Source organism: Hoplias malabaricus, chromosome 5, assembly GCF_029633855.1.
Source record: "Hoplias malabaricus isolate fHopMal1 chromosome 5, fHopMal1.hap1, whole genome shotgun sequence".
In the NCBI taxonomy this organism is placed as follows: Eukaryota; Metazoa; Chordata; class Actinopteri; order Characiformes; family Erythrinidae; genus Hoplias; species Hoplias malabaricus.
This window is the reverse complement of record NC_089804.1, coordinates 28,554,627-28,580,302: the sequence shown is the minus strand read 5'-3', so window position 1 is coordinate 28,580,302 and position 25,676 is coordinate 28,554,627. Positions and strand designations below refer to the sequence as shown.

Sequence of the window (25,676 nt, the reverse complement as noted above, 5' to 3'; positions counted from 1 at the left end):
GGGTTTCTTTTGAGTCTTTTATTTGTGAAATTAAACGAATTGCAGTTACCTCAAAACCAGCAGAGGGCGCCAAAGGTTAATGGACTGATGAGCACTCAATGTCTACAAAACATACTTTTTCTTGATATTATTTACTACCAAAATCGCATATATAAACATTATCTTCAACAAAGCAAGCCATTATCAGATTCAGAGCCAACAGAAAATTGTCTGTTTTTTTGCAGTAGGTAAAAAAAATGTATAAAATTTACATGAAAAAAAATTAGCATAAAAAAGTAAAAAAAAAAAAAGAAATATGAGAAATTCAGTAAAATATTTACACAGTGCTCAGACACAACGAAATGCCACAAAATGTACAAAAATATTTATGTATAGTATATACCTCTACTGTATACAAACACATTATTCTCACTAACATTTAAACTAAAAAATGTTTAACATCACAGAAGTGCAATTGTTGCTTTAATTTTTGATGTTAGGCTAACTACTGTACTCATTACACTTACTAAGCAAATTGGGTATTTGAGTGTTGCTATATCTGCAGGGTATCATTTTTTATTATTATTTTATTTTATTTATGTATTTTTACAATGGAAGCTGACCACCTAAATCGTGTCAGTGGACCATCTTCGTGAAAAATATTATCTTCATACACACTAATAAATGAGTGGGCAGTAGAAGAAGAAAGGACCAACACTATTAAATTATGCTCATTCAGGTCAAGGCCAAGGGTGGAAACAAACAAAGAAACAAGAAAATTACATGCAGCCCCCATTCCCCCCACCCCTGCACATCACTAAACTGGCACATTTCTGACCGACCCTTTGCATCATACCTCTGTCTATTCAAAATTTATAGACCCTCTAGAGCAGTATTTCTCAACTCCAGCCAGGGCTCCAGGCTCACAAGCTCATTTCCAAGCCCTTGTGTTAGAGCACAAACATGGTGCTTTAACACTTTTCACCTTCTACCAATGTCTTTGTACTCTAAGGGAATATTATTTAGTGTTGGTGTGCTGGATGGAGAACAGACCATTTTTCATTTATTTAATTCCCAGTCAAAAGGATATTAAGTACATTATATTTATTTCAGATGATATATCTGATTGGCTTGTGTAAGGCATTGAAATAAATACAGCCCAAACTGTCCCCTATCAGTTAAAGAGTTTTTAAACTCAAGCTCTACTCTTGATTTAGATCAGAACAAGTGTTTCTGTCCATCCTTTGACTATGAGAAACAGCTCCACACTGTGGGTCTCAAAGTATCTGTAACTGTCTGTTGCCAGTCCTACACAGGGCAACACACACACTCACACATTCACTCACACACTCACACCTACGGACACTTTTGAGTCACCAATCCACCTGTCAACGTGTGTTTTTGGACTGTGGGAGGAAACCAGAGCACCCAGAGGAAACCCACGCGGACACAGGAAGAACACACCAACTCCTCACAGACAGTTACCCGGAGCGGGAATCAAACCCACAGCCTCCAGGCCCCTGGAGCTGTGTGACTGCGACAGTAGCTGCTGCTCCACCGTACCGACCTATAATAATAATAATAATAATAATAATAGTAATAATAATAAAAACAACCTGCTAATCAAACAAAGACAGATCTTATGTCCTTTGACCAACCAAATAGCCACCCCAGAGTCCAGATCTCAACATAATTAAATGCCTTAACTTAAGCCCAGTTCTATATATAGAAGAACCAAAGACACATTTCAACTACAATGAACAATGAAGTAAGTACAATTGGATCCAAGGCAGTACAAGTCAAAGGGTGTTCCAAGATCAGGATTTAGAACCACTGCCTTAGAAATCCAAAGACATGCGAAAATGATGAGCTCTCTGAGCTAGTTCTTTGGCAAAGTCTCTTGCTTCTTGGATGGCCATTTTGTCTGGAAAATGCATCGCAGCTTTTTTAGTGGCCACGGCCAGTTGCTTGAGCAGGGCACACAAATGGTTGCTCTTGCAGAGAAGTTCCTGACTGTCTGGCCTGTTCTGGGCTTCAGAGCAGAGGGAGTCCATCAGCCTCTGGCCCACCATGATCACCAGCTTACCATGGTTTATGAACTTCTCAGGTGGCTGGCCCTCCTCCAAGCTGCCAACAAACTCTGTGATGGCTTTCTTGATGGCTCCAAAATACAGACGACAGTGATCAGAGATTTGGGATTTGCAGGGAATTTGGCTCTTGCTGGGAGGACTGGGAGGCAATGGTTTTGAATCCTAACAAAAACAACATTTGAACAATCAGGATGCATACAAAGTATTTACTAGGAAAATAAATGGTTCCCTTCCCAGTTTGTAAAGATCCCTCATTTTAGAGTCTTGATCACTCATTTTTGACCTCACTAACTAAATAATAGTCTCGTGTTAGGTCATTTTCTTATTTTGAGATGGGAACCAAATAGGTTGACTATAATTACAGACAGAAATGCTGCAGTTTTACTTAAAGAGGAAAGAGCAGTAAAGAGCAGTAAAGGTTATATATATATATATATATATATATATATATATATATATATATGAAGGTCATTTCCCATCCTTCTATGGAAGTGATGTCTGTTCATTTTTCATTTTTGAAAATGGAAAGATATTAGTGGAGAAAATGATTACCAGTTTCCCTTTGTTTTCTTTGTTTGTGCCTGGTTTGTTGTTGTCTTTTGCTTTTCTTTGTTGCTGCTGTTCAAACTCTGTCTTTGTCTGGAGAGAATGACAAAACAAAAAAAACAAATCATATATATGAATATAATATAATATTTCCCACCTTGTGCCCAGTGATTCCAGGGCAGGCTCCAGTCCCACTGTCGAAAAACTGGATAAGCGCTTACAGACAATGAATGAATGAATGATAGAATATTACATTTCAGTTACGAATCCATTTTTGGCGTTTACTTTTATTATATTACATTAGACATAGCACATTGGCTGATTTGCAATTCATCATACAAGTCTTTATATCAAAAATATCCCAAAAAGAGGAGAACAGAGCCTAAAAATGCAAAGAGATTCAGGATTAACTGAGAAGTATCCGGACACTCCTATAAGACATTCAGTTTGGAAGAAGTCTTTCTATGACGTCAGTAGTTTTAACAAAGTGTTTTTTGGAAAAGTACAAGGGGTTTTGACAGAAGTTCTCTGTATGGATATAATCTGCTAATCCGGCAAGTAATTTTATAATGGCAGTAGGAAGTGAGAATTTCTGAATGTATATAAAGAAATTTTCAGTTCATTCTGATCATTAGTATTGCTGCAATGAGGAACTCAAGTACAAAAACTGAGCATAGATCTCTGTAGAAGGCATTTTCCTGATGATAGCAATAATGATCATTTGAGTAAAGACAAAATATATTTTCTTCAGTGAATTGACCAGCTAACTGCTAAATCTAATAAATGTACTGAGAGTAAGGGAGAGTACATAAAATAAATAAACAATATATATATATATATATATATATATATATATATATATATATATATATATATATATATATATAAACATTTCCAGTGTGTTATACTATACTTGTACTAATACGTGTGTCTTATACTATACTTATACTAAGAACTTACTAAATGCCCCTCTACTCAGGTTTTTAAAATTAACACCAGTTCTTTGAATTAGGTTACTCTTAAGCACATGTGCAAAATCACTACTAAAAATGGGTCTGGAGGCAGCATTGCCTTCGTGGCAGAAGGAACGTAATTACTAGCCAACAGGCAGTGATGAATGTGATTGGTTAAAATGTATTGGGCAGATATTTACACTGCCATAAACCCGTAAAACTCCATCTAGACCCTTGTGGTTCACCTGCTCTGAGAGTCCTTCATAATGACTCTGGAAGAATAAAGGTGCAATATACTGTACACTTAGTTTATAACTTGTTAGAAGTGTTGCAAAAATGCCAGGATATAGTTTTGCTTGAATGGAAGATATACCTTGAAAGAAAGCTGCAGAATGTTATAGAACTGCCTCAGAGGCAGACTCTAAAGAAGTATATTTGCACACTTGATTTATGATCACTGCCTCTGAAGGAGGTACAGAATGACGTACAACAATACTGTGCTTCCACAGAGGCAGCAAACATGTGCCATTCGACTTTGTCTTAGCCTCTGTGTCAGAGGAAGCAGAGCATTATTATATAACATTCTGTAGCTCCTTCAGACGCAACAATCATAACTCAAATGTACAGGAAATTACGTCTTCAGAATCTGCATTCTGCAGCATTCTCAGCGGCACTGAGGTACATTCATGCTACTCTTATCTACCCTAGGTTACAACAATAAAAGTATCTTTACCTGAAGTTGTACATAATCATTGTCATCTCCCTCCATGTCTTCCCTTGGTGGTTCATTCTTCCCAAGGCTGGGACTGCTGGTCTTCACTGTCTCTTGTTCCTTGGAGGAGCTTCTAAAAAGAAGCTTGCCATTAGCATTGAGGATGGACACAAGCCGTTTCACGTCTTCAGGAACAGTTCGGGCAACCATGACAAAGCGCTCAAGCTGGTCTGGAGTGTGCGGGTGTACAGGATCTTGAACCAGGGCATCCAGAGACCACCCTGTGCTACCGAGAGCATCTACAGACTGCTGGAGAATAAGTCCAGAGTCTTCAATGATGGAGAGCTGCTTCTGGAGCCGAGTCTGCAGGTTGTAGTCAGTAAGCCGTCGAGCATTTCCTCTAACATCCAGAGCAAAATCGAGGAAGCTGGAGACCGAATTTGCTACATCCTCAGCTGCTTTTTGGATTTTCTGAAGGTGTTTGCCAAGGTGCTCCCGGGTTCTCCAGCTACTGCTTACAAAGTCCATGAGTTTTGAAATTGCCAGGCACACCATTTCCTGGAGCTCCAGCAACCTATGAGCCACCTCTTCCTGAGACATTGTGACCTCTCTTAGAGGCTCTGGAGAAGGGGAACTTAGCATCAGGGAGTCACAGGAGCTCCTGGAAGAGCTAGAGATAGAGGAGACGGTAGAGGCAGTGGAACTCCGTTGGTTGTTGGATACACATCTACCTCTGTCTTTCTCTACACCTTCCTCATTCTCCATGCTTAATACTCCCTCTTGGGATTGGCTAGGCACTCTTGCTTTCCTTCCCCATGATGGACGCCCTTGAGGAAGGTCATACATGGGGCCGCTACTACCTCTGTACTCCAGAGGAACAGCACCTTTGTCAGAATCATTCAAGTTTAAGCTTGGCTGCTTTTTGAGATGTAGAGCATCCAGAGAGTTTTCTCTTTGCTTGGCGGTTGGTGGTATGTCATAAATGCATTCATTGTCTGCCTTGCTGGAGTCTGTATTGTGTTGTGCAGTCATGCTAGGTTTCGGGACGTCATAGAAGGAGCAATCAGTGTTTGGTGGTGGCCAAACTCCTGCTGGACGTGTGTCATGAAAGCCTTTGCTTGAATTCACACCTTTGGGTGGGGTGCCATAGATACAAGCTTCATTACTGGATTTCTCTGGTGCTACAGGAACATCATAGATCCATTCAGGTTTGCGTAGGCTGGGCAGAGTGCTGTAGCCACAAGCCACCCTTCGGTGAACATCACTGGTCGAAGGCACAGGGACGTCATAATTGGGCTCTTGGGACATTGATGCTGGCATCACATAGATCTGAAAAATATAATCATGTCCAAACTCAAAGATCTGATCAATATTTTGCTGAAAATTAAGGTTAACATTTAGCTACTTCTTTTAATTACTGTAGTAACTGTATTGTTAGATGAACCTGATTTAAATTAACCTAGTTTATTGATCATTGTTCAAACTATATTTTTAATTACTGTAAATAATTATTATTAAAAAATTTTCATTATTCTAAACCATTGTGTCCCATACATACGTTGTTCTCACATGGTTTCCATGCCTTGTTTTCCATGGTCTCATATTTTGTCTTGATCTCAGTGGTTTGCATCAGAGAGGTTTTCCGTATTACAGGGCGTGGTAATGTTGTCTGTATTAATCAGAAAGTGTCAGAAAGTTATTTGCTATAATTTGTAAGGGTAAAATGGTGGAAATTTACTTACTGGTACTTTTTTAAGATTTACCACAACATTATGAACATTAAGCCTAAAGGATATGTGTTCATTCACTGATAGTTTTGATTAGTAAGTACATTCATTCATTGTCTGTAACCGCTTATCCAGTTCAGGGTCACGGTGGGTCCGGAGCCTACCCAGAATCACTGGGTGCAAGGCGGGAACACATACTGGAGGGGGCGCCAGTCCTTCGCTGGGTGACACACACTCACACCGATGGACACTTTTGAATCGCCAATCCACCTACCAACGTGATTTTGGACCCTGGGGGAAAATCGGAGCACCCGGAGGAAACCTGGAGGAACACACCAAACTCCTCACAGACAGTCACTGTTGTGGGACTTGAACCCACAACCTCCAGGTCCCTGGAGCTGTGTGACTGCGACACTACCTGCTGCACCACCGTGCCGCCCAGTAAGTACTGTACATCAAATTGCTTCATTGACGGTGCATAGTGCAGCATTGTTGGCAAAACCGATTCTGGGGTTGTGAGTTCAAAACCTGCCTCTGGTCTCTGTCTGTGAGGAGTTTAGTGTGTTCTCCCCTTGTCAGCGTGGGTTTCCTCTAGGGACCCCAGTTTCTTCCCACAGTCCAAAAACACACATTGGTAAGTGGAGTGACTATGCAAAAGTGTGTGAGTGTGTGAGTGAATGTGTGAGTGTGCAATGATTTGTGAAAAAACTAGGCAGACCCACCAAGACCCTGAACTGGAAAATGCAATTAGAGACAACTAATAAATGAATGAATGCCAAATTTCACATCACAATCCCTGATGCAATGTACCATCAAACCTATTTTGCAGAAATCTTGAAAGATCAGAACAAATCCCCTTTAAGAAAAAAGTGACACTACAGTGCATTTCTATACACTGACTATTAATAATGCTTTAGTTTAAAGTAACTTCAAAAAGGATCTTACTGTGTATAGACTAGCTTTCCTGACTTGACTTGGAACATCATACACATCTGAATTGGGACTTGAAGAAGGCTTCACCATCTGCAAAACACAAAAACAAAACATTATCTGCATCTTATCCTTGTTGCCTTGCCACATTTAACAGTACCATTGGTTTTAAGTAGCTGACCACATTAGTTTTGTTGGGCAGACATTCTCAGCTCAGTACGTCTGGCCAATTAACCCAGTTCCTAATTAAAACCATGATGTGCATTAGGCTAACTGGTGGGGAACTACTGTAAAGGTAAATATTTTTGCCTTAAGCACAAGGGGAAATCGGCAACATGTGGGCCTACCAGACCTTAATACCCTTAGCTGACACCTCTCTCTCTCTCTCTCTCTCTCTCTCCTGTTTGCAGTTAGTGCTGTCTGAAGTCTTTTCTGTTCTTTTATGGGCCCATAAAGATGCTGTGCTGCATGCCTGGCCGTACTGAGACAGATCCCTAGCCCCCATCTGCTAGTGCTTTAGCCAGCAGGGTGACTGCCTCTTAGCCTGAGTTTGCAGTGATAGATTCTGCTATTTTACATTATTTTATCATCCTCATGTGCAAATGCTTAGACATATTTTCTTAAAAATAAAAGCCCTGAATGGTTTTATGGCTTTTATGGAGGTAAGGATGCACTTTTTTATTCACATAGAACCTTGTTTATAGGTGCTTTACTATTTAAAATTATTGTTATGAATGCACATCACATTTGCAAAAAGAAAGATACCTTGGCATTAATCAAAACAATGTTCCATATTCCTACTAGGGTTAAGGAATGCATTTAACTCCTTAAAACCTAAACGTTGAACCTTTACACACATAACACTTGTAACTACAGAACATATACTTTGGTTTCATTGTACAGTACCATGTATGTGAATGTCAAACCTTCATTTATTACATTTCAGTAAATAATACGTATGTAGCATTTATAAAGTAAGGATCTTAAGGAGCAGATAATGCAGCCAACATTTACAACTAAACCTGAGGAAAAATATCTGCATCTCGACCTGTGCAGATTTCTTTGAAGAATGTAAATTGAGAATTCCACTATTAAATCGAGTCTTTGGTATCATTTGAATTTTAAATTTTATGCTGAGGAATAAATAAAAGGAAATGGAATAAATAGAGGGGGGCTGCCTAAACACAGTTGTACTGCAGCTTCTTAATATTAACATTTATAACTGAGTAAAACCCTTGCAGTTTAAGGGGACCTGTTTTTAAACGGCCCCTTTCTTTAAGAGTAGCCCTGTCATGCTTACAATGCCAAATGACATGCACTCTTCATTTAGAACGCTGCAGGATGCCTACCCGGTGTGGAGAGACGTTTCCCTCAGGCACCTCCGGCGTTTGGTGTTTCTGTGGGAAAGGGATGGGGATTTGAGGCGCTTGCTTGCAGGGAACGTTATAGATCCGCTCCATGACCTCATAAGTTGGACTGGCTGCTACGGGCCGTGGCAGTTTGGGGATCTGATAGATGTTCTGGGCTTTGAGACCCAGCTCTGCAGCGTCACCCGGTGAGAGGCGCATCAGACGGTTAGCTGGGGCCAAACCTTCTTTACCATTCAGAGAGCATTTCCACCAGCCACTGCTTCCTTCCACATGCTGCTCCACCACCTTCACTATGTCACCCTTGTGGAAAGCCAGTTCATCAGGGCTTTCCGCCGTGTTGTCATAGAGAGCTTTGGCGAAGTGTATCTGAGGCAAACGGCAGAAAATACGACAGCATTTTTAACAGTTCAACAAACTTCCTCTGATTTTTATCTTACTTAGAATGTATGCTACTGATATACTGATATACTAAGATATTTTTGGTGTGTAAAGTTTACTTCTTTAGTTTTTCCACTGGTATTCCCCAAACTCACGATCAAAACTGTGCTGAGTTGTTAATTAAGTTCATATATATATATATATATATATATATATGTGTGTGTATATATATATATATATGTGTTTGTGTGTGTGTGTGTTTCCTTACACTGACATACTTTATTTATCTGTAAAATTGTACAAAGGTGTTGTTGGTTAGCACTGCTAATACTGCTAATTTGAATGCTGCTAACATTTCAGCTATGTCAAAGAGTTTTTAAGTTTTTCAAGAGGACAGTCCACCAACCAAAAATATCCGTGTCCTGTGTCCACTGATGAAGGACTAGAGAACGAACAACACAAACTGTGCAGTGACACAACATCTAAAAATTATGTTTCTTCAAGAATTTTTTAGTAAAAAAATGGTTCCATATAGAACCCTGTACATTTGAAGGATCTTTGGGGTGATTAAAGGGTTGCTTACACCGTGAAGAAGTTTTTCAGATTGAGGATAAATGTGCTAAAGATGGTCCTTTATAGCATCTTGATGCCGTATAGAACCCTCTATAGCACATTCTCCATCAATCTGGAGAAAACCTTCACAGTGCAAAGATCCCTTTAATCATGCAAAAAGAACCCTTGTAGAACTCCAGCAGCACTGCAGTGTCTGATCCACTCAAACACATAAATGCACAACAAATACTAACACAGTGTAGATACGAGGTAGGTGTTCCTAATCCAGAGTTTTTTCAGTGTACATATTTATAGGTATCAGGATATTCTGATTTGTCAGAAACCACTTAATCAATCTAAATGATATTGCTTATCAGACTGATCATTTATGTACTCATTAAATATAAAGTTTAATTGTTGACTGTAGCAGAGCTTTAGTTACTTGTTAGTTTCATTGCCTTGTAGCTCAGATGCACAATAAAAGAAGCAAACTCTTGACACCCAGTGTGTTGACTGCTCCATGGAGAACAGTAAAAACTGTATGAAAGAAATCTATGCAAATCTAAGCCCAATGCAAACTCTAAACAGGAGACGCATGAGTGTGGTGACCACTGGAGAGGTCAGTGTCTTCTCCATGCAAGTGAGGACAGAACAAACAGAAGCTTTGTATGTGGAGGAGAATAGGCTCAGCTGTAGCTAGGCACTGCTTTGCTGTGAGGTTGCAAGAATGCCCCTGACCTTATTCCTTACATTTTTTCTTGACCAGAACCACAGCCTCGTAACACCTGAAGTCATGGCACTGCAATCCAGAGTGTAATCCTCCAAGCCATTATTACAGCATGTAAAATCAAAGTGGAGACATATTCCCTATGGTACTTACTTATCGTGTTAGATGAACCCCTAAGGACATTTCCCAGACTGGGAAAACTGTAATACGGAATTAATTTAATTAACTTGACACAAAGACATTGTATACATGAATACAACAAAAATATTGTCACAATTAAGTGAAAAAAATATATATATTGTGTATGAAACAGTAAAGGACAGACTTCTATTAAAGAAGCACTAGGTAAGGGTTGGGTTTTTTTGCTCTTGAGGCTCCCCATAATGATATTTATTATTAGAGCACTGAACTGAAATCAATGCTGGGGAGGTTTCTACCATCCTCCAAATGTTACATAGTGCTGCTTCCACAGTGCTGAGCCCAGAGTAGCAATGAGACATGCTCTATTCTCCATATTAGAGGTCAGCGAAGCATCACAACAATCTTAAAGCTGTAATTTGAAATGAAAAATTTTAGATAGTTTTCCTTTAAAGACAAAAATGTGTAAAAGGCAGAGATTAAAATGGTTTTTGAGTGCAGTTTTTCCTTTAATATCTCAGTCAAAAAATTTATTTGCAAAATAAAAAAATAAAACAAACACAAAAGGTGATGTGTTGAAAGCCTTATCCGTTCTGCGCTCCTGCTGTGTGGATTATAGTCTAAACAGCTGAATATAATGGGAATCTGCAGCCATTCATTTTCCAGTTTAGCAACATGAGGATGCAGTGACTGTAGGTAGGCACTTATAGGAAATCTTCTTTTATGCATCTGGCTTTAACTTCCTCTCACAGCTTCCGTTTCCAAGTACTTCTCCAAATAAGTTCTCATTTATATCTTCTCAAAACCCCCCAAGACTACATTATGTACAGAAAACAATGAAGAAACGAACTAACTCTTGCAATCAATCAGTAGTACTGCCATCAGACCTCTTTATGCAAACCACACATTTCTGAATGAATGAATGAATGAATAAATGAGCAGCTTTTTCCTCTGAAGTGTAAATATAAACATGGTTATGCTGTTCATTCTACTGTGCACAGCTTCTTTGCAGACATACACAACAACACCTGCAATGTCCTAAATTCAACCAGAACAGTTGCCGCATGCAATGCGCAAGCCCACCTTTCCCCTCCTACATACATACCCACACACACACGCACACGCACACTTGTGCACGTGTCCCTTTAAACCGAGGCCCATGTGTTCAGAAATTCTTTAGCAGCAACATTCACAAACACACTCTCATATTCGAGCCAAACACTCTGAGGGTAATGAAATACTTTGCTTGTGTAGACGTGTTAACTGTGTCAAAAAAATTCTTTAAATTCTTAATTGAACTGATTTATTCATTTTTTGTAATTTAGGTGAATAATGACAAGTTTTTCATTTCAAGGAATCAATGGGCACAAGGCGGGAATAAACCCTGGAGGGGGCTCCAGTCCTTCACAGGCCAACACAAACACATTCACTCACACCTACGGACACTTTTGAGTCGCCAACGTGTGTTTTTGGACCGTGGGAGGAAACCCACACGGACACACCATAATGACAAGTTTCATTAATGTAATTCTGTACGAATTATGCAGTATAGATTGTTTTACAGTGGGACAGTAATAATTGAGTCTTCTATAATTGGTTGGGTCCGCATCTGAATCTAAATATGTATCCGGTTCCAAGCCATCTAATTTAATCCACTAATATACCAATAAAACCTTTTAGTGGAGATAGAATAAACTGTGTTATTGTTATTGTGCATGTTCTGTGCTGTAACACCATTTTAAACCTTCAGATTAACTTTATGACAAATGTCAATAGGAAAAATACTTGAAAATTACTCATTAAATACAAACTCAGTCTAACCTCACATATTACATTACACCAGTGTTTCAGACTAGGACTAGTGAATCACCATCGACATCATATTAATTTTCCAGGACCATGAAATTTGCAGACAGAATTCAATGGATTAAAATTTCAAGCTTCAAAAAAACAAAACAAACAACATGTAGTTCTTAAGCCTATTCATATTATTAACTATTATCATTATTAATATCAATCCATTATTTCAAATTCAATGAATCATTACCTGACATAAATGTTATAAGAAAAACACCACCCTTTGAGTGGTGAACCAATACATAGAATTATAAGTGTGAGTTACACCATATATTTTTTATTGCAATTCTCTGACGTGAGACGTCGCATCATCGGGTGCCCACACTTCCTGTATTCGGACCATGCTACAATGAGACATCATCTCAAACTATGGCCTATTCGCTGGGAGGATCTGTTGCAGTTTTTGTTGTGGCGTCATCCAATACTTTTAAACAGTCCCACAGTAAACCGCAGTGGGTGATGTACAAAAGTCAGACTCTATCTGCTCATCTAATTTTTTTCTCTGAAAGGAATGATATTAATAAGAATTCATCCCGTATTATCACATTAAAAAAAATACTGTTCTAGAAAGGCTGTAAAACAGATTTTCTGTGAGGATCTGATGGATATAACCACAAGCACATTAGTGAAGTTCACTGTGCAGGTATTAATTTTGACTGATTAATTTTAGGAATGCCATTGAGACATATCAAAGAGGTACTGCATGGTACTCTATCACTCCAAATAACACAGTCCCCTGCTCCACAGCCGACTCACTGGTAGTTTATACCCCCCCAACCAACACTTGGCTTTCAGCATGGTGACAATAGGCTCATGGGTAGCTGCTCCAGAGCATCCCATTCCCTTTTAGAATGTTGATGGGGCTCTTTCATTTGAGAAGCCGTTTACTAACATGGTACACAGTAATTTATTTCCATCTTAGAAATATCTCACGACTCAAATACATTCTGTCACCCAAGGATCTGGAAATGGTCGTCCATGCTTTTATTTCTTCTCGTCTCGACTGCTGCAACTAACTCTATTTCAGTGTTCGTCAGTCCACTCTCTCACGTCTGCAGCTGGTACAAAATGCTGCTGCGAGGATGCAGACTGGCACGAAGAAGAGGGAGAGCATTATACCTGTACTCTGCTCTCTGTATTGGTTTCCAGTGAAGTCCCTGATTGATCTCTGGCACAGTCTTCAATTTCACACAAAATATTCCACTAACATTTTTAAAGACATACCTTAAAACCTTTTTATTTGCCCAGACGTTTAATATTTCTTAGAGATTACACATAAATTGCTCTTGTTTTTTCTGGTGTTCCTGATGTTTTCCACTTATCAATTGGTCTTATTTCTGCTAATGTCTATACACAACTGCTTTCTGTCATTTTAAATAATTGGCCATTGGTTGCTCTGATCAAATTTAGTTTTAATTCATTGGTAATGTTTATTCTTGTAATCATTTATCTTGCTTAATTTTACTGATCCTGTATAGTTTTTTATTTTATTTTATTCAAACTTATAATAGATACCAATAGATACCTTGTTGTTTTAACATTCCTTTGATTCACTTTTATTGTGAAGCACTTTGGTCGACATAAAGGTGCTACATAAATAAATCTGTCTTGTCTTGTCTTTTATGCATTTGCTTCCTTATGTAGATTATGCAATCTATGTGTGCACTGCTGATCATTGGTGTCCATAATGGGTTCACACTTAAAGGGACACTACGTAATATTTTTAACTTAAATTATAGTTTCAAAATCATTGTGACACTCCACTGAGCTGTAATATATAGAACACAGCCTCTGTCGTTACAACAGGCTCATCACTGCAGAAATTACACTATGTAACTTCTGGAGGAGGGTAGGAAACCATGGTCTTCCCTTCCCCTCCCTATTGATTTCAGTACAGTATGGTAGAAATTAATTACACAAGGGGAGACCCAGGGGCAAAAAAACAAAATCTTATGTAGTGTCCCTTTAATTATAATAACAGGTGACTATAAACCTTTAAAAAGATTTGTATAGTGTATTTACATGCACTGTATTGTACGCTACTAAAATGACTAGTGTGGTACAGTGATACAAAAAAACCCACTTAACATAATAGTTGATGTCACATATAAACTCCACTTGTAACTACATAGTGTTGATTAGTTATATACCTGTTGCTGTCCAATTAAAAATATGTATCTTCCAAAATAGTAACTTTACAGGAGAAGGAAAAAAAAGGTTTTAACGTTTAATGGAAGTGAATAAGAGTAATTTTGGAGCGTTTCTAGTGGTCTATTCATCATAAGATTTTCAACAGCACAAAACTGGTGATGCGTGTTTTTAATTGGACAGCGACTTACTATATGTCTCACTTGAACTTGAGTGCAATGTGTGATGTATTAAACTTCATCTATAATGCTTATTCATGTAATCCCAAAAATTTCCATTAGTATCTATTATAAGTCAATTATTTCTTTTAGCACCCGCAAATTCATATAAATGACTCTGTTGTTATTGACCATTAAGTACTAAATTAATACTGCTGGAAAATTATCCCTGACCTCACTCACTCCCACCAGACCTCATGACAAACACACTCGCATACTGCCCACTCTATCCTCAAGATGCACACACGACCGTCTTCCTTCCTCACTCCACACGCCTCCTGCTGATAACACCCTGCCACTCGTGCTGCCTTAAATAGCAGCTGACTTATTTCTCTGAGTGAATCTTTCATGACAAAGGCTCTATTCAGCCTGTAAGGCCTGACATGTAGCACCTGTTGTGCTGAAGGCCTGTCAAAATGAAGCTTGTGGTCACTGACTTTGGTGCACTAACCACAGGCTAAGTGCAGCTAAACTGAGCCAAACCGAGAGTCCCCGTGTGGTGCGCTACAAGCAGGTCTTAACATCAATCACACAGAAGAGGTTACAGACTAAGGACTGCAAAATACTACCTCTTTAAATTGTTTAAAGATAATTCTGCTAGAATCTTCCATAAGTACTCTACAAGTACTCTAAGGTTTGTCCCAACCTGCTCGCTACAACGGGTGTGCATGTGCATTTGAAATCATATTTCAGCAATGAATACACATGAAAGGAGCTACATTCTTTTAGAAGGGGGCCTAAATATGTTTGAATAAAGATATACACTGAACCATCACTGGATTTGTATCTAGTTTGTATCTACACTCATTTTATCTGCTCCAATGACCACACAAGGGTTCACAGTAGTACTTTGTAGTACTACAATTACAGACTGTAGTGCATATCCAAATAATATTAAATAACAAATGTTAATGATAACTAGTTACAAATTGACAGTGCTATCAGTAGCTGTTGCTGTAGAGCTATTCAAAATTACTAAGCAGTTGGATCTGCTGACTGTAGATTGAAAATTAAAAGAGCAGAAATGGAAGTTTTAAAGGGATGATAGAGGGATGAATGGAGGAGAAGACAGTAAGGGAGTAGAGTGCTTATTTATATAAATAAATAACTGGTAGGGTTTAGTGTTACTACCTGTAATGGCCTATAAGTGTGAAAGGCGACATTAATGGTCATTACTGACAACACAGTAATCAATAAGTGGTGTATTTTCCTGATTTAATAATTGTTATTTTGAAATAATTGTTTAAGAAATGCATAAGCAAAGTATTTTTGAAGAAGTCGGTCAGGGTTTGATAGCGTTGCCTAAACACTGCAGGAACGGCAGTGATTACATTTAACCAGTGTATCCCAAATAATATTTAGACAAATATGTAAAGCCAACTTACTGTCCTTGACAGTTATGAATTAGAAAAGACATTTTGAGAGAGTATCTGTGCCGATGATCATCACTGCTGTTGTGCTGCTTTCAAATTTCTGTGAGAGTTGTGCTGCTTTTAAAAGTGTGTGTATATACAGTGTACACGTGTCCTCACTATGCTGGATGCTGAGTGTGTACATTTCTTAGTTTGTGTGTGTGTGGGGTAAGAAAGGAGGTCAGATTCAGCTGTGATGGGTTTGGGATTCCAGCACATGTCTGTTTGCGGAGATCAGGACGAGACAGCTGGCCATGGCTTTCTTGAAGCAGCTGTTTCTCTCTCTCTCTCTCTCTCTCTCTCTCTCTCTCTCTCTCTCTCTCTCTCTCTCTCTCTCTCTCTCTCTCTGACTCATGCAGCCTATTAACAATGTTACAGTGTTGGTATCTCTCTTCTGATCTGATCCCATATGTTAATGGCAGGATACACACAGTTGTGGTTTCAGTGGCATCCCACACACAAATAAAAAAAAAAAGAAAAAGAAACCAATAATAAGCAGCAGTTAGTTTTTTAAAAATAGTTTTTGAAGTTCAGTTTGTTCCAGATACTACAAATACTACAAAGTGTATTCATGAGATGAACTATATCAGAACACACTGATCGAAGTAATAGCTGTTTTATATTTGTCTGTGATTTCTCACAAATCACAAAATAAACAACACTGTGGTTAGTGGGTGTTTGTATCTTACAACCTTTGACATGTTGATATTGCAGATGACAATATTAAAATACCAAAACCTGAATTAGATATAGCACATCCATGCTGGATAAACTGTGCACGACCTAAAAGCAAATATTCCTATCAAAAATTTGTAGAAACAAACTATATCACAATTGTAAAGCCCCATATATACATCATATTTTCTCAAGAATCTTATTCACCTTTAGGGATTATCCAGGACTATGGGTCAACAAGATGTAAGTGCAAATAATACAATACAGTTAGTACATGTCTACCTTCAATCATATCTTTCAAAGATTTGGATTAGCCTTTGGAATTAGAACGTTTTGTCTGCTACCATCACCTGCTACCAGAACTGTGCTTCAGTAAAAGAAGCACAGTTCTGTTGGATACACAATGCCTCATAAACATCAGGCTGCACCAGCGACATCACAGTTTTAAGTCTCTATAAAAAAAAGCAACATTGTGCCTTTGGAATTTTTTATTTTGCTTGCTAAAGATGTAGTTTAGATGTCAGTGTAGTCTTCAGATCACATAATTGTCTTCTTTCTATATAAATATATGTAAATGTTAAAAAATCTAATCATTACGAGAGAAAAGGAGATTCAATAAAGACACTAGTTCAGTGGCACTGGATCTTTCAGGAAACAGAGTCCCTTGGGAATCATGCCTTCATGGTTCACATTGACCTTTGACCTTGTAGTGGAAATGGCCTAAACACAAATAGTGAGGTCAGGACCCCCTCTATAACCTAAATATTGTGGGAACGTCAGCAATAAAGCTTGTAGTGCAAAGAATGGCGACGACATACAAAAACTGCACCAATCTCTAATATCTGTGTTGTGTAGTTATTTTTATTTAATTTAAATTCCAGTAATAGAAGACGAAATGTAAGTCATGTTTAAAAAAGTCAAATATAGGCCCCATATGAAGCAAATTAAGAGGAGATACAATGAAATGCATTCCCTTGCTTCTGAGAATGTGAGACATTTTCTCATGGAACGAGAGGTTTTCTTGTAGTAAATATTTAAATCTACGAGCTGAGACACAGGATGCATTTTTTTTATTCTAAAATAAGACCGGAAGCTAAAGTGTTATATTAGACTTTCCCACAGTTTGTGTGTATGGACGGGCTTGACCACACACACAATGAAACCTGCTCAGCTATATGACCCACACAAACCTTTAAACAACAGATTTCTATATTCATATTAAGCACAGAGTCATACTTTTTGTATAAAGATTTGGCTTAATGTATCATTGTTTATAAGTAAACAGCTGTCGCCTTTTGGATGTCCCCTGAAAACATGATAAAAAGAACAGAAGAATGTAAAATGGATGTTGGTTGCCACTCTAGACCCCAGTGTGCTAGTTTTTGACTGCCCTGGTATTTCCTGTCTCAAAAGTATGACAGATCTGGTGCATAAATGTTTCTCAGAGACATTTTCCTGTGCTCCCTCCACATGGCCTAGTTTATCCAGCGGGAGGATGCTCCATCTCAAAGTGATCGAACGTTGTTTAGATCTGAATGTTAACCATTGCTCTGAGTTCATACACTGGTCTGAATAATGTGCTCAAAGTTTGAATGTAACGCCTTCCATTAACTAAAATACATTTCTTGCAAATTCCTGAATAAAGTGACCTAGTCAAAGCAACAAGTAATTACAAGCTGAATATTTAACTACAATGAACTTTTAAGGAGATATTTCTGACAAGATTTAGTTATAAGATGACTTCACTGTCCAGTGAAAAAATGGAAAAAATGGAAAATCTCCATTTTAGATGATTTTTAGTTTCCTACGTCATTGGAACACGGCAGCTGTTCTTCACACTTTGTGAAAAAATAATGAATGACCTAGAAATGTTCCAAAATCACTATGTAATAAAATCTTTTATACAGACTTACACTGAAAGATAAAAACGCTTTTTCCTCCTCCTGTAAAGTTACTATTCTTGGAAATACATGTTTTTCAATAGACAGCGACAATGAGCATCTTGAAGAAGAACAGAGAAAGATAAAGGAACATAAATAAGAAAACAGGAGCAAAAGGTGTACACAGAAAATGCGATTTTATATGGAGTTGTTAAGCTTGTTGTACTTTGTAGTTTTCTGTTTCTGTTCTTTATTCCTTGTGCTGAAAAATGAATAATTTGTGCCTAATGTCTGGGTTGCATAAGACACGTTCACAATCATGATTGTCCAAATGCAGTGAGAGATGAAGAAATTACTTCATTGCACGTCATGACAACAATCAGTCCTAGCCATGATGCATGTGAATTACTGAAGAAGAAGGACTCATGCAGTTGAGAAGATTATCAGTCCTAGTCTGTGTGGTTTATCTTATACTAGGAGTTCCCAGACACTAACACATTTTGTTTTTTACTCTGCTCTACCCCATCAAAGCTGACCCCTTCTTGGAATAGTCACACTACAACAAAGTGACACATTTTGTTAGACTGCAGGACAAGTACTTCTTAGAGAACGGTGTCAGCTCAGTAGTTATATTGTATATTGTATATATATATTTATATATATTTTAAATCCCCAAATTTTCTCCTCAATCCATACAAACCATATATAGAACCCAACCCCAAGCTTAAATTAATCATAAAGTTACAATCATACATAAATTAGCCAAACCATTAAAGCCACCACCTTGTTCCTACACTCATTTCCCCATTTTTTTAAGCACCAGAGTAAAAATACAGTACTGTGCAGAAGTCTTAGGCATCTAAGGTAATTATATATATTAAAACCAATGGCTTCTCAGTAAGCGTGGTGCTTGTATAAAGTTTAAAATCGTTATTTATCAACCGGTAAAACTAGGCATTGGATGATAACCTCAAATAATACTGGAAGCTTTAGAGTAGCTGCCTCATTACCCTGAGGTGTCCATGGCCAATACCAAGGGTCAGGTCCTTCTAACCTTCTAAGTGTTATTCTTTAAAATCCAACATTTTGTCTGATTTTAATGTTTGCCTTTGAAACATCATTGAACGTACAATCAAATTATATATATTCCCATTCTCTTCAAGATGAGTTCCAATAATGTTGCTGCCAGTTTAGAGGGACAGAAAATATCAGTCTACATTTCCCACACAAACACAATGCATGATACAAAGAGAGACCACAAACTCTTCAGAGTGAAGTAAGTCTTAGTCAATGTGTCAAAAACAGTGCAAAAGGACAGATGAGTGGTTTCTTGGTCTCTCTCTCTCTCTCTCTCTCTCTCACACACACACACACACACACACACACACACACACAGAGTCCACAGTTGACTGCACATGATTGCAACATTCAGTGTCCAGTTCTTAACTGCTTCTGAAGTGTCATTTTAAAAAATATTCATCAGGGATTTCAGTGCCAGGAGAATCTGCCTAAATGCATAGCTCCAACAGGAAAGTTTTGAGGAGAAGGAATAATGATCTAGGGTTCTTTTTCCATGGTTTTATTTCTAGTAAGGATAAATATTCCTACACCGCATACAGTGATGTGCATTGTGTTTCCAATTTTGCAGTGTATCTGTCAGTAAAGGCTTTTTTGTATTTGATCCTGATAAGTTTGGTGTTGGGTTTTGGTGTTTGACCTGCCATTTGGAATAAATCTGGAATGAATTTCAACACCATGTAATAATGCTCTTATGGATGAATGGAAGTGAATCCCAGGAGGCTGTGTTTTAACATCTAGTGGGCAGCCTTCCCATTAGAATAGAGACTGAACCTGTTTTACTGGCAAATGGAAAGAACTCTGTATTAATATCAGTGGTTTTGTTCAACATGTATAATGAGGTCGTGATGTTATGGCAGCCATATTCTTTTGGTCACTACATCATTTTTTACACTTACCTGGATCACTTTCCTCCAATCCATATCCCAAACAGAGCTGGATATCAGTGAAAATATGACTACACAGGAGATGGTGAAGGGGAAGTTGGAGACGCGCCATTTCCCATTCATTCAGTTCTCTGAGAATATTACAAGCTTTATTGCTTAACTAACCAAAAGGGGGGACATTTCACGCTTCTAACATGTGTTCATTTCAAACTATGAAGAAAAATATTAACTGATGACCTATTTTTCACAATGAAAACTAGATGGGAACTAAATAAAAATAATAATTTGAAGATGAGATCTATGACGAAATCGTCAAACACTTTTGTTTGCTGTTTGTTTGTTTGCTGTTGTCAAAGAGACGAGTGATGGGGCGAAACAGTGAGTAGAAGAAGAAGAGGAGTCAACAACCAAAAATATATATATATCAAGCATCTGGGATTCGCTCATATCTACTGTTGCTAAGGGGGCGTCTACAAACTTTTGTTTGCATGAGAAATGCTTTTGTGTTAGAGATTATATGTAGTTCTTGTTTAATGTGTAACGTATCTAATATAAGAATAGCAGGGTCATTTAAAGTTAAATAGTGACTGAAGAAAGTGTGCTACTATTTCTGTTTTTATTGAATGCGATTTTTACCAATATTTTGTTGAACTTAAAACTGGCAACGGTTGCTATGAAAGTGTGGGGAACTGTAAGGACAGTGTGAATAGGTCAATTGAGCAACAATGCTTGTAATTTGGACATAAACTTACAACTTTTCCACTAACCTCAGCTACATCTCTCTGCTGACCCTTACTGCAGTCAGTCGCACCATATTTGTGGTTGATGACTCAAACAGAACTTGATAAAAAAAAAAGTCCCCTCATGACACATTGGACTGGTGGGTGCAGAGCTGGTGATGGGTGCTGAGATCATTCTCACACATACATTCTACTGAAAACCCACAAATAATTTTGCGTATATAAATGTTTAATGTCATCCATGCTACTGCTCTCTTACTCCAAACTGTGTCCTGCATTCACTGAGAAACTACTGCACTTGCATGTTTGTAAAAGTTCTTGAAAGGAATTCAAGATGTGCGATGTTTCACACTTTCTTTAAACATCCTGGCCAGATGCTGATGCAGTGAAAATCAAAACTAGTATTTTTTTGAGCACTTAAATACATTTTCCATTAAAGGACTATATAGAAAAGCAGACAGACAAAATACTACAGGGTTTTCACAATGTTCTTGCAACATACAAGGGAAGTTCACTAAGTTCTCTGTATTGATGTAATCTACTACATTTTGCAGGTAATTTTATAATGATTCTAGGAAGTGAGACATTCTGAGGCTGTATAAAGATATGTAAAAACATCAGCTCATTTTGATCATTAGTGTTGCAACTGCTATATAAAAATGTGATCTTCATGCTGAGTGTGACTATAATCCAAGACATTAGATTTACACACTGCAGCCTGGACTTGGCACAGAATGGTTTTCACCTGATCCCAAATAAAAAAAAATAAAATAAAATAAAAGAGCTCAGTAAAAAGCAATTTTCTGATGATGGAAAAAAGTAAAGACAAAATGTATTTTTTTTCAGGTAAACCTAATGCTACTTAATGCATATATAATGATGTATAAAAATTTTAAAAATATAATATATTTCATATGTGTTTTACTTTATACTTACACACCATTTGTGTCACTTATAAATACATATAACACACACTTCCTGTTCACTTTATTAGAAAGGCATAGCAGCTCCACAGTGATGGTGTACAGTTAAAGACTGGTATCATTCTGTTGATGTGTTGGTGCACATTTGCTGTTAGCTATCCTCTAGTGCCAGGAACAATCAAATTTGCTTCTATTAAAATGATGTGGTTGTGAAAAGTCTTGAACATTTAGAGCACATCAACTGGGGATTTGCACTCTGACTAGTGTTGATATCTGAGCATCTATAAGAGATAATGATCAGCTCTAGTCATTGTGTAAACCCTTTAATTCTTTGTTCACCCAAATGAAACCTTTAGAAGATATTTTAAAGGAACAAATCTGGTAATGCCTTAGAATCGGCTTAGATGTAACTCTACAGCTCCACCTTTATTCAGTACGTGCAGATCTACATAAATGCAATTAGTCTTTGCCTTCATTTCCACCCGCACTTACACTATTCATCTGTAGCTCAAAATAACTTCCCTATGAATTGACAGGATTTGTTCCTTAGGCTTATGACATAAGATACCCTGACTGCCTTAATCTGCCAGTTTGAAATTGAACAATAAAGTTATAAAATTTCAAAGCAGAAATTCTTAGCCATGGCTCTACATGTTTATTTCACTCATGATGTATATTCTACCATTTAAACACCTGATATATAGGTAGAGTTTCAATTGTGGGATCTGGAATATTTATCTGGACTCCTTGGGTACATGTACTCATCCCTAGCATAGGAGATATTCTGCCCATATACCCAATACAGAAAAAGTACTATGTTATAAGACAGTGATGCCAAGTGCATTAGTGATTAACTTAATTTTGCCATACTCTATTTCCACTGTGTTCTTCATTAGTAGTGCTGAATACAAACAAAATGACTCCCACTGAACGCCAAAACACTTGCAGAGTGTAATTCAGTGCTTTTCTGACAGTTTCTAAAAGTTACAAAGTGCAGTTTCTGCGGTGCCAAACTCAGAGTTGTAATGACAGGATCTAATCTCCCTAATAAATATATTGAAATATATATCTTCTTGTTCTGGTCTGTTTCTGACCACAATGTTGATTTTCTTTTGTGGTGGGCCATTCTTAATCTAGCAGGGACAATATTAGAATTGACAATTCCCCAGAAAACACCACAGAGTCTCATACACCCACACACACACACAGAAAAACCTACCACCCAAATGAAACAGAAAATGACCAATGATCAGACTGTAATGGAACACCTACATAGAGGGCAAAATAGGCAGGTACATCCCATAAAGTGGCCAGTCAGTGGGAGTAGGTCGGCTTTCTAATGAAGTGACAGGTGGGTTCAGTGTGATTTTTGATGGGATCTTAATACCTTTCCTCCCTTCCACTCAAAATCTTAATAGCATTTTTCAGCCTCAGCGTGGACTACTTTTGTACACTGACCACTATTTCCCCCAGTGGTCAACAACTGAAAATATGATATCCAATGGAACAAAATCTGATTCAAAACACAGATGGGCTCCTGTGGGACATACTCCTCTAGCCCTTTGCTTGGCATTGTGCATGAGCAACGACTCCAGAGCATCTCCCTTTACAAGCTGTGTATCCAAAGCTCAATGCCAGTGTTGGAATGTGTGCACCTCTGGAGTGGAAATCAGTGCTTAAAGGAGCTGTCTACAAACTTTTGGACATATACTTTATTTATCGACTTTCTTCAGCACCAGCTGTACTCAGATTCCTCACTGTTTCCTGCTATGTTCAGTCTGGCCAGACAGAAGCTTAGCCCAGCTGTGTCCGATGCTCCAGAAAACTGGACACATGGGCAGAGGGACAGACACACACATCTGCAGATGCAAACATCCACACAGGAACCTGCACAGACACAAATCATCTGCCTGGAAGCTTCAGACTCCAAACAGACCAGTCAAAGAAAACAAAGTACGGTCTTATAGCTCTGGGTAGATTTAATGCTTTCATATAAGGTTTGACTTAGTAAACTCACTGGCCACTTTATCAGAAACCTCTGAACATTTATTAGAATCTCTTAGCTTATACTTCCATTAACTGTCCACTTTATTAGGAACTCCTATAACATACTTGAATTTACCTGCCACTTTATTCCTCCGTGCACTGACTCTGTATTAAAAACATCTACATTATTCTTTTGCACAATTACCATAGTATTATTTGCTTAATGATTCTAATCAAAATAGGCATCTAGAAGTCCACTCAAAATGGTAAGAGGACCATATCACACCCTTGTCTTTGAACTAAAAGACTGTGTCAGCAAATTGCCAATGCTAAAGTTTCATATCATACAGTTCATGAAACATAACATAGTCCAACCTGCAAAGCAGCCCCTTTCACAGGTATATACATCATTATAATAATCTGGCCTGTAATTGTAAGAGATATCTAAGAGTTTTACAATGCTCCTTTGAAAATGTACTTAGATAAAAGAGAGTAAATGAAAAAGTATTAAAACAGCAGCTGCAAATGAACTCCAGTTTGCCTCTGTTATGAAGGAGAATGGGGTTAATTCTTACACTTCTGCATTCATCCGTTTGGCAAATGATGTCATAAAAACTGACTTCTGCTTATGTCTCAGAATAGATGTGGTGATGTGTATAGCCGATATCAATCTAACCCAGCAGCTTTAAGCTGTGCACTCTGGCAACACTTCACAAAAAAGCCTGTGTGCTCTTTTACTGTTTTCTGCAGCTTGATTTCACAGATTCCAAAGCAAGGTAACAAGTTACCTGGACCAATTAAAAACTCAGTCTCTCTCTCTCTCTCTCTCTGTATGTGTATGACTCTCTCACTTTCTCATAGTATCACATTACACAGCAGACACTGCAGCTCTAAGCAAGGCTTTAGGGGGTAGGGAGGAGTTGAAAAGAGGTCATGGGGTACATGAAAAAATAGTATAGCAAGCTGACACCAAATTTTAGAGTGATATCCCAGCAGCTGGAGGTCCGGGGGCAATAAAAAGAAAGTGTGACCCTCATAAAGACTCTCAGTGCAAGTCAAAACAGAAATAACACTTCTTTTAGGCTGAAGTTTTCATAGATAGATAGCTACATACTACAGATAGATAGATAATACACACACAAACACACATTGTTGCTGTCACAACAAAACACTCTCCTTCAGTGGTAACTTAACGGGAAGAAAAGTACTTTTAAATATGAAGTCAGTTGAAAAAAGTAATTGTGGACCATTTCTAATGCTCCATTCAACAACAAACTTGGACACATTTCAAAGTGTGGCATGTTATGTTCATATAATTAATACATAATGATGATATCATGCAGAAAATGCAACTCAGCTTACCTCCTTCTCCATCTTTAATGAAGAGCGAATTTAAATCCGGTTAAAAGTCCATTTAGAGCTCTGTATTTGTGTGTGCCGGCAACTCCCTCAACCCCCTTTCTACTTTACACTCACTCATTTACTAAACAACACCTCTCTCCGTCTGTCTCTGTCTGCCTCTCTCTCTCTCTCTCTCTCTCTCTCTCTCACACACACACACACACACACACACACACACACACACACACTCACACGCACATTACAGGGACTCCCGCTTTACAATGAGTAGAGACGTTGTGAAGATTCCAGCATGCCTTTTGTCACGGTCTCCGCCCCCTCTGTCTACGTCATTCCTGCTGTCTTTCTGCTGAAAACTGAAGTTGTTGGGTCAGCGTGGTGTGAACCGTCTTCTTTCTTAGAAAGAAAACTG

The 25,676-nt window shown here is 38.1% G+C and overlaps 1 protein-coding gene across 1 annotated transcript; it reads right to left on the bottom strand.

Annotated features, from left to right (window-relative positions):
- Window positions 1-55: 55 nt before the first annotated feature.
- Window positions 56-25,360, bottom strand: cass4 (Cas scaffold protein family member 4). Its single transcript, XM_066672644.1, has 7 exons — window positions 25,268-25,360; window positions 8,287-8,673; window positions 6,953-7,030; window positions 5,839-5,949; window positions 4,302-5,609; window positions 2,622-2,708; window positions 56-2,231 (listed from the first exon to the last, which is right to left on the bottom strand). The coding sequence occupies exons 1-7, from the start codon at window positions 25,277-25,279 to the stop codon at window positions 1,818-1,820; spliced, it is 2,397 nt and encodes a 798-aa protein (XP_066528741.1). The 5' UTR covers window positions 25,280-25,360; the 3' UTR covers window positions 56-1,817.
- Between the last annotated feature and the right edge of the window lie 316 nt (window positions 25,361-25,676).

Coding starts and splice junctions, on each gene's coding strand:
- cass4 (XM_066672644.1), bottom strand. Junction 5,950..6,952: donor GGAAAGCTAGTCTATACACA/GTAAGATCCTTT, acceptor TGATTAATACAG/ACAACATTACCACGCCCTGT. Junction 2,232..2,621: donor AAGAAAACAAAGGGAAACTG/GTAATCATTTTC, acceptor TGTTTTTGTTAG/GATTCAAAACCATTGCCTCC.